Source organism: Nerophis lumbriciformis, linkage group LG28, assembly GCF_033978685.3.
Source record: "Nerophis lumbriciformis linkage group LG28, RoL_Nlum_v2.1, whole genome shotgun sequence".
Taxonomy (NCBI): domain Eukaryota; kingdom Metazoa; phylum Chordata; class Actinopteri; order Syngnathiformes; family Syngnathidae; genus Nerophis; species Nerophis lumbriciformis.
In genome coordinates, this window is record NC_084575.2 from 33,228,067 (window position 1) to 33,238,066 (window position 10,000).

At 44.7% G+C, this 10,000-nt stretch overlaps 1 protein-coding gene across 2 annotated transcripts in view; it reads left to right on the forward strand.

The window, feature by feature from the left end:
* The window catches only part of zeb2b (zinc finger E-box binding homeobox 2b), a 225,372-nt gene that overhangs the window by 201,925 nt on the left and 13,447 nt on the right, over window positions 1-10,000 (forward strand). For both annotated transcript variants that reach the window (XM_061924118.2, XM_061924119.2), the window contains exons 7-8: window positions 2,948-3,056; window positions 3,147-5,149. In XM_061924118.2, coding sequence (XP_061780102.1) covers window positions 2,948-3,056; window positions 3,147-5,149 — 2,112 coding nt within the window. The remainder of the gene's footprint in view (window positions 1-2,947; window positions 3,057-3,146; window positions 5,150-10,000) is intronic.

Genomic DNA, 10,000 nt, shown 5'->3' on the forward strand with positions numbered 1-10,000 from the left:
AATTCACATTTCTATCACAATTATCATACTGTAAACATGGTAAGCTAACTTCATTAAAATTAATAGTCCTGTCAATAGCATGGAATTACAATTCAAATGTAGTTTTTTTTGTAAGCCTTTCAAAAGAATTCAAAATATGAAAAATTCATGAAAATTAATGTAAGCCATCAGACGCTTGAAAAGTGGCACATCACATCTCTAATGTAATCATTTGAACTTTTCAACAGAAATAGCACTGCAAAAATATTAAGGACATACTTCTGTATTTTGGTAGTTATGCTGTCAACATTTAACAAGATTTCTTCAACTTGGACTTGAAAGCATAAATAGTATAAACACTTTTAACAGTATAACAGTATTAAACAATTCCAATAGATAACATTGGTGTCATTACCTTTTTGTTTGCTCAATTATTGCCTCCGTAAATAAAACTTCGGCATTTATCACATCCAAAGAATCCGTTTGGGCGACGAAAAACGTTGAAAGTTTTCCACTTGTATCGCTAGCAACGGCATTAGACTTGTGTTTTTTTGTCCCAACGTGGTCTTTTACATCGCTAATTCCTCCGTGTCCGATCGAAAAATCTTGTCTGCACAAAGTGCAATTCGCGTAGTTTTCACACTTTTTGGAACGGATAATTATTCCCCGGATAGGCTTTTGAATATTCTTCACGGAATGACTGCAGTTTTCTTTTCGGTTTAAGACTCGTTTGCGATTTTTCTCCGGCTGATTCCATGATCGTTCGCTCGTTTGGAAACAATGGCAACTGGTGCCTCGTGCTTGGCAGCGGTGCTATAAATAGCCTCGCGCATGGCATTCGGAATGGCTCGATAGGAATTTACGGGAAGCAGTGTCGATTGTAATTGTTGTTACCCGATTTCGTGAATAAAACTTTAAAAAAAAATAAATAATTTAATTAATGAAAAACCGTATTTTTTATCACTGCAACCGTAACCCGGAATAGGTTGATGAAAACCGTACTAATTACGGGAAAACTGGAGTAGTTGGCAGGTATGCTGTCCCACAAGGCATTTCGGCATTTCTAAATGAAAACAATAAGACATACAGATTTGCAGGCTCAGGCAAGAATTATAATACAAATATATAAAAAGTAGAGCCGATCAGTGCCTCTCATGAATGGAAATGTGATACAAAAGATATATATCAATCAATCAATCAATCAATGTTTATTTATATAGCCCTAAATCACAAGTGTCTCAAAGGGCTGCACAAGCCACAACGACATCCTCGGTACAAAGCCCACATAAGGGCAAGGAAAAACTCACCCCAGTGGGACGTCGATGTGAATGACTATGAGAAACCTTGGAGCGGACCGCATATGTGGGTAACCCCCCCCCCTCTAGGGGAGACCGAAAGCAATGGATGTCGAGTGGGTCTGACATAATATTGTGAGAGTCCAGTCCATAGTGGATCCAACATAATAGTAAGAGTCCAGTCCATAGTGGGTTGAAGTCCTGGACTTCAACCCAGCTGGCTGGAGACGCCCTAGAGGCGCCCCCAGGACTCGCTGGCTGGATGTATTAGCCCAGGACCTTAAGGCCTGCAATGTGACTATGGCACAAGCTCAACACCTTGCCCACAACAGACCCAGATGGAGAGACCTGGTTGCTATGGTCGGCTCTACGCGCCCTGAAGTGCAAGAGGACTAAGTAAGTAAGTAAGTAAGTCTATAGTGGGGCCAGCAGGACACCATCCCGAGCGGAGACGGGTCAGCAGCGCAGAGATGTTCCCAGCCGATGCACAGGCGAGCGGTCCACCTGGACAGCCAGCACTTCATCCATGGCCACCGGACCTGTGACCACCCCCCCTCCACAAGGGATAGAGGGGAGCAGAGGGGAGAAGAAAAGAAACAGCAGATCAACTGGTCTAACAGGGGGGCTATTTAAAGGCTAGAGTATACAAATGAGTTTTAAGATGGGACTTAAATGCTTCTACTGAGGTAGCATCTCTAATTGTTACCGGGAGGGCATTCCATAGTACTGGAGCCCCAATAGAAAACGCTCTATAGCCCGCAGACTTTTTTTGGGCTCTGGGAATCACTAATACTAATAAATAAATGGGACGGCATGGCACAGTGGGAGAGTGGCCGTGCGCAACCCGAGGGTCCCTGGTTCAATCCCCACCTAGTACCAACCTCGTCATGTCCGTTGTGTCCTGAGCAAGACACTTCACCCTTGCTCCTGATGGGTGCTGGTTAGCGCCTTGCATGGCAGCTCCCTCCATCAGTGTGTGAATGTGTGTGTGAATGGGTGAATGTGGAAGTAGTGTCAAAGCGCTTTGAGTACCTTGAAGGTAGAAAAGCGCTATACAAGTACAACCCATTTATCATTTATCATTTATAATAAGCCGGAGTTCTTTGAACGCAGATTTCTTGCCGGGACATATGGTACAATGCAATCGACAAGATAGGACGGAGCTAGACCGTGTAGTATTTTATACGTAAGTAGTAAAACCTTAAAGTCACATCTTAAGTGCACAGGAAGCCAGTGCAGGTGAGCCAGTATAGGCGTAATATGATCAAACTTTCTTGTTCTTGTCAAAAGTCTAGCAGCCGCATTTTGTACCAATTGTAGTCTTTTAATGCTAGACATAGGGAGACCCCAAAATAATACGTTACAGTAGTCGAGACGAGACGTAACGAACGCATGAATAATGATCTCAGCGTCGCTAGTGGATAAAATAGAACGAATTTTAGCGATATTACGGAGATGAAAGAAGGCCGTTTTAGTAACACTCTTAATGTGTGACTCAAAGGAGAGAGTTGGGTCGAAAATAATACCCAGATTCTTTACTGATTCGCCTTGTGTAATTGTTTGGTTGTCAAATGTTAAGGTGGTATTATTAAATAAATGTCGGTGTTTAGCAGGACCGATAATATACTGTGGACAACCTTTTAACATGAATGTCTCCCTGTTCCCCCCAACAGCACCAACTGTTGAACCAAGCGGCTGGCAACCGCAAGTTCAAATGCACCGAGTGTGGCAAAGCCTTCAAGTACAAGCACCACCTTAAGGAACACCTCCGCATCCACAGTGGTGAGTGGCCAGTGGCACCCAAGTCAAATACGGCTAACGCATACCTATCACCTTCAGCCCTAACTCCGTATTGTCTGTTATCTGTTAAAGGTGAAAAACCGTATGAATGCCCCAACTGCAAAAAGCGTTTCTCGCACTCTGGATCCTACAGTTCGCACATCAGCAGCAAAAAGTGCATTGGCCTGATCGCTGTCAACGGCAGGATGCGTGGCAACATGAAGACCGGCTCCTACCCCACCTCAGCATCCTCCTCCCCCACAAACACTGCCATCACTCAGCTACGGCAAAAGCTGGAGAACGGCAAACCGCTAGGCCTCTCTGACAACAACAACCACATGAGCATCAAAACAGAGCCTGTTGACTTCAATGACTACAAGCTGATGATGGCCACACATGGATTTGGTGCTCACGGGCATTTCATGAACGGTGGTGTCAGGGGGGACAGTCCCATGGGAGTTCACCACAATTCGACAACCCAAAGCACACTGCAGCACTTAGGGATGCCTGGGCTAGAGTCACAGCTCTTCGGCTACCCGGGTTCACTGGTAAACAACCTGAGTGAGGTGCAGAAAGTCCTACAGATAGTAGACAACACTGTGTGCCGGCAGAAAATGGACTGCAAGCCAGAAGAACTGTCAAGGCTCACGGCCTACATGAAGGAACTTGGCTCGCAGGTGGAGGAGCAGAAACAGGGCCTGATGTCGCCAGGCGGGCCTCAGGTCAGTCTTCCACTTGTCAATCACAACGGCGCCACCAAAAGCATCATCGACTACACGCTAGAGAAGGTCAACGAAGCCAAAGCCTGTCTCCAGAGCCTGACCACTGACTCAAAGAGACAGATTAGCAATATTAAACGGGAAAAATCCAATCACATGTTGGAAGGTGGTGTGGAGGACAAGGCGACAGAGAACACCATGTTCACACCATACGCATGTCAGTTTTGCAAAGAAACTTTCCCGGGGCCAATCCCGCTCCATCAACACGAGCGCTATTTGTGCAAAATGAATGAGGAGATCAAAGCTGTGCTCCAGCCCACTGAGAACCTGATGTCCAACAAGCCAGGGATATTCATGGAAAAGAACGCTCTTCTGACTTCCTCCATCTTGACGGAGAAGGGATTGGCGGGACCCCTTCACCCCTACAGGGACCACATGTCTGTGCTGAAGGCTTATTTTGCCATGAATATGGAGCCCAACTCCGAGGAGCTGCTCAAGATCTCTATCGCAGTTGGCCTTCCTCAGGAATTTGTGAAAGAATGGTTTCAACAGCGTAAGATGTTCCAATACGGCAGCTCCAGAACTCCACCCCTGGAGCACAAGAACAGCATGGAAATGATTGTTGGAACAAGTAACCACCACAGTCCCCCCAAAGACCACCTGGCATCTCGGTCGCCCGTGTCGCTAATGAAACCAGGCGACTGCATCACGTCCCCGGCCGTGGCTGAGCTCCATAACAACTGTGACAACTCCCTCAGACATTTGAAAAACCACCATTTTGGCAGCGCCAAAGCCGCGGGTGACAAGTTGGACCATTCCCGCAGCAACACCCCGTCACCACTAAACCTTTCGTCCACATCCTCAAAACATTCGCACAGTAGTTCATACACCCCCAACAGCCTGGCATCTGAGGACCTGCAGGCCGAGCCGCTCGACCTTTCTCTTCCGCGACTCATCAATGAACCTAAGCATGCACTGACCGTGAGGAGCCGACCCAAAGTAAACAGCGTTAATGTCGAGCCTAGCAATGTCCCCTCGCCACGCGAGCACTTCGAGGAGCCCCTCAACCTAGCCTACATCAAGAATGAATTCTCTGCCTCTCCCAACAATGGAATCATGGACAAAAGCACTAGCCCCCTTTTTGGCATGAACCCCTTTGCCGCTAAACCGATGTACACGTCACTTCCGCCTCAGAGCGCTTTTCCGCCAGCCACGTTCATGCCGCCAATGCAGGCCAGCATTCCGGGACTCAGGCCCTACCCTGGCATGGATCAGATGGGTTTCCTACCACATATGGCCTACACGTACGCAGCCGGTGCCGCTACCTTTGCCGAGATGCAGCAGCGGAGAAAATACCAGCGGAAACCAGGTTTCCAGGTAAATACGCAACCCGTGATTGTGTGACAGCCCCCAGGTAGCACCATGTGAGCTGTTTTCTCTGCTAATTAGACACACCGGCACTTAAAAGGTGAATAGAGTAAGGGTTGGTTTATGTGTCGAAGCACTCCAAACCAACCGGTGTCGCGTAACATCCTTCACTTGACTTCCACCTCAACGAGGACCGTAATAAGGGTGATCGGTCAACTTTATATGACTCGTTAATCCACCGCTTTCCCTTCGGATTTCAGATTAACTTTAGTTCCAGCTCCAATAACTGACTGTTGTTTTTTAAAGCCATCATTATTCAATATTATATATTCATCTGGCCAGGATCTTCAGCTCTCGCTGGATCGGTTCGCAGCCGAGTGTGAAGCGACTGGGATGAGAATCAGCACCTCCAAGTCCGAGTCCATGGTTCTCGCCCGGAAAAGGGTGGAATGCCATCTTCGGGTTGGGGAGGAGACCCTGCCCCAAGTGGAGGAGTTCAAGTACCTCGGAGTCTTGTTCACGAGTGAGGGAAGAGTGGATCGTGAGATCGACAGGCGGATCGGTGCGGCATCTTCAGTAATGCGGACGCTGTATCGATCCGTTGTGGTGAAGAAGGAGCTGAGCCAAGGCAAAGCTCTCAATTTACCGGTCGATCTACGTTCCCATCCTCACCTATGGTCATGAGCTTTGGGTTATGACCGAAAGGACAAGATCACGGGTACATGCGGCCGAAATGAGTTTCCTCCGCCGGGTGGCAGGGCTCTCCCTTAGAGATAGGGTGAGAAGCTCTGTCATCCGGGGGGAGCTCAAAGTAAAGCCGCTGCTCCTCCACATCGAGAGGAGCCAGATGAGGTGGTTCGGGCATCTGGTCAGGATGCCACCCGATCGCCTCCCTCGGGAGGTGTTTAGGGCACGTCCGACCGGTAGGAAGCCACGGGGAAGACCCAGGACACGTTGGGAAGACTATGTCTCCCGGCTGGCCTGGGAACGCCTCGGGATCCCCCGGGAGGAGCTGGACGAAGTGGCTGGGGAGAGGGAAGTCTGGGCTTCCCTGCTTAGGCTGCTGCCCCCGCGACCCGACCTCGGATAAGCGGAAGAAGATGGATGGATGGATGGATGGATTATTCAATATCAACTGTCAGGTTCAAACACTGATGACATCTACTAAACAAGACAAGAGGCAAATAATCAAACAGAGACAGAGTTAAATTTGGACTCAATTTTGAGGAGAGACGCGGCCACTGTACCCTCTGTACAGTCTTGCACCACGCTCTGCCCAAAGATTGCACTCCTCCTTCTTTATTTGACTTTCTCCCCCCACCTGACCACAGCTGCTTCCAGAGGGAAGTGGGTCGTAAACAGCGTTGCCTTTGGTTACCGAACAGTTCAAAAGAAGAGGTTCGTAAAATAGTTCAAAAAGAGTTCCACACAATAGTTCAAAGAGAGTTCGTAAAATACTAAGAAAAGAGTTTGTCTGGAAATTGGGCAGATTCTGCCGTCTGTCCGCCACAAGGGGATGGGTCAAATTCAGAGGGTAATTTCACCACACCGAGTGGGTGTGTGTGTGACTATCAATGGTACTTTAACTTTAAAATTGCTGAAATGTTTGGAACAGACTGCTTAGAAGCATAAACCCGCCATTAGTGGCTGCGTTAAGCCTTTGCTGATTCAATAAGTCATCATCTTCAATAAGTTAAAATAACCTATGTGATAAACATTCAGGTATCAAACAGCAGATGTCCCAGAATGTTTGTAAAAATGACAAATGCCTCCCCCTCGAGCTCCCCCATGCTACCCCGCCACTTCTCAGTGGCATTTTCAAGCGAGATAATCTTCCAAGTGCAGTTTAATAATGCACCAGCCCTATGTTCATTACCACTGAATGCTGAGGGCTGTTTAACATAGAGTGAACCATTTTGATGAAGAAAAAAAAAAAGTATTAATAATGTTCCTATTCTAAGTTATTAAATTAGATTTTAAAAATACAGCTACAGGCGTTTAGTCGAAATTGATTGCATAGTGATAGCCGTGGTCCTGTCTAAAAACGTCCTCGCATTGTCACGTTCGTTAATGAAACACGTCACACACTCTGATTGTGATCACTGTGGCAGAATGTTCCTCTCACTCGTAACATTGTTCTCCGTCAATTCACACGCCACAGTCGTCTGCATCATAAAAGACACTTTTAAAGGGACGCCACTCCTACTGACTCGACGGCGATGGGTAACAATAAATGTATAAGGCCACATAAACGACAGCATAAAGGTTTTTTTTATATTTTTTTATGTAACGACATACAATATTTTAATATAGAGCACCAACCAAATTTTAGAATGTTTTATTTTTTTTACATACATTGGCCTCACAGGACTTTTTTAACGAAATATATATATTTACATACCTTAATTGTTTCCAATTGGTCCCTGTAAAAGGGCAGTAAAACGACTGATCAAACAAAACAGAAGTCATCGTCATGGACCCACTAGCCGCGGAAGCTAGCTCTCTAATCAGCTATTTGTTTGATTGATTGAAACTTTTATTAGTAGGTTGCACAGTACAGTACATATTCCGTACAATTGACCACTAAATGGTAACACCCCAATACGTTTTTCAACTTGTTTAAATCGTGGGTCCACGTAAATCAATTCAAGGTAAACAGACTCAAAAGCTCCACTGTGACTTTTTGGGGAATTTTCAAAACTGAAGGAATACAAAAATAATGCCAATGTAAGTAAATATTACTAACACAGACACAAACATGTTAGCAAATTCACTAATGCTAACAACGCAAGCTTGATTAAAATACGATAGCGCAAACAATAATGCATGAAAACACTCCTACAGACATCACACATAGGACGGTTTAGTGAGTATGAATGGTTTTAGTTATATTGTAAAACGTACAATCGTTGCTTGGAGTGAAGAATGAAGTATCCTTTCGAGCAGAAACGCTATCAACGGTTATACTTCCGGTTCAAGGCACGAAACAGGAAGTACATTTTCAAGCCGCTGCACCTGCAGTGAGCGAGCGTGTCCGAAAGATGGCGCCATGACCAAACAATTCCACACTATTTTAGTGTCTCCATCTGTGAAATTATTTACATTTATTTACATACCTTAATTGTGCCTGTAATACGGCAGTAAAACGGCTGATCAAACAAAACAGAAGTCATCGTCATGGACCCACTAGCCGCGGAAGCTAAGTCTCCAATCAGCTAAACAGACTCAATAAGTCCACGGTGATTTTTGGGGGATTTTCAAAACTGAAACAATACAAAAATAATGCCATTGTAAGGAAATATTACTAACACGGACAAAAACATGTTAGCAAATTCGCTAATGCTAACAACGCTAGCTTGATTACAATATGATAGCGCAAACAAATATGCATGAAAACACTCCTACAGACATCACACATAGGACGGTTTAGTGAGTATGAATGGTTTTAGTTATATTGTAAAACTTCCAAGCGTTGCTTGGAGTGAAGAATGAAGTATCCTTTCGAGCAGAAACACTATCAACGGTTATACTTCCGGTTCAAGGCACAAAACAGGAAGTACATTTTCAAGCCGCTGCACCTGCAGTGAGCGAGCGTGTCCGAAAGATGGCGCCATGACCAAACAATTCCACACTATTTTAGTGTCTCCATCTGTGAAATTATTTACATTTATTTACATACCTTAATTGTGCCTGTAATACGGCAGTAAAACGGCTGATCAAACAAAACAGAAATCATCGTCATGGACCCACAAGCTGCGGAAGCTAACTCTCCAATCAGCTAAACAGACTCAATAAGTCCACTGTGACTTTTTGGGGAATTTTCAAAACTGAAGGAATACAAAAATAATGCCATTGTAAGTAAATATTACTAACACGGACACAAACTTGTTAGCAAATTCGCTAATGCTAACAACGCAAGCTTGATTACAATATGATAGCGCAAACAAATATGCATGAAAACACTCCTACAGACATCACACATAGGACGGTTTAGTGAGTATGAATGGTTTTAGTTATATTGTAAAACTTACAATCGTCTCTTGGAGTGAAGAATGAAGTATCCTTTCGAGCAGAAACGCTATCAACGGTTATACTTCCGGCTCAAGGCACGAAACAGGAAGTACATTTTCAAGCCGCTGCACCTGCAGTGAGCGAGCGTGTCCGAAAGATGGCGCCATGACCAAACAATTCAACACTATTTTAGTGTCTCCATCTGTGAAATTATTTACATTTATTTACATACCTTAATTGTGCCTGTAATACGGCAGTAAAACGGCTGATCAAACAAAACAGAAGTCATTTTCATGGACCCACTAGCTGCGGAAGCTAACTCTCCAATCAGCTAAACAGACTCAATAAGTCCACGGTGACTTTTTGGGGAATTTTCAAAACTGAAGCAATTCAAAATAATGCCATTGTAAGGAAATATTACTAACACGGACGCTGTTTATAAGGAGCAAGGTTCACAGTTGGAAAAAGTAGTGGCTTATAACCGTTTATTACTATCAAATTCTAAGTATTGCTTTTAATGAAAAACAAGGTCGAGATGTAAATAGAATATAGTGCCACTAATTACCAGTCCTCAGTTAAAAGAAGCCCAAACACACCCAATTCCTGCGTATGCTTGAAATGATGGCGAATTTTGAAAAAGAAGATTTCAGTGTGTTGCTCTTTGGTTACATTGCACAGTGTTGTGTGGATTTCCACAGTCCTGCTAATTACCAGCAACAATCTGATTGGAAAAGGTAACAGAAATGTATATCATGCTTTGAAAAAAAAATATGGTAACACTTTAGTATGGGGAACATATTGTAAGTAACAAAGACTTAATTTAGAGTTATTTGGACACTAGGGGAACAT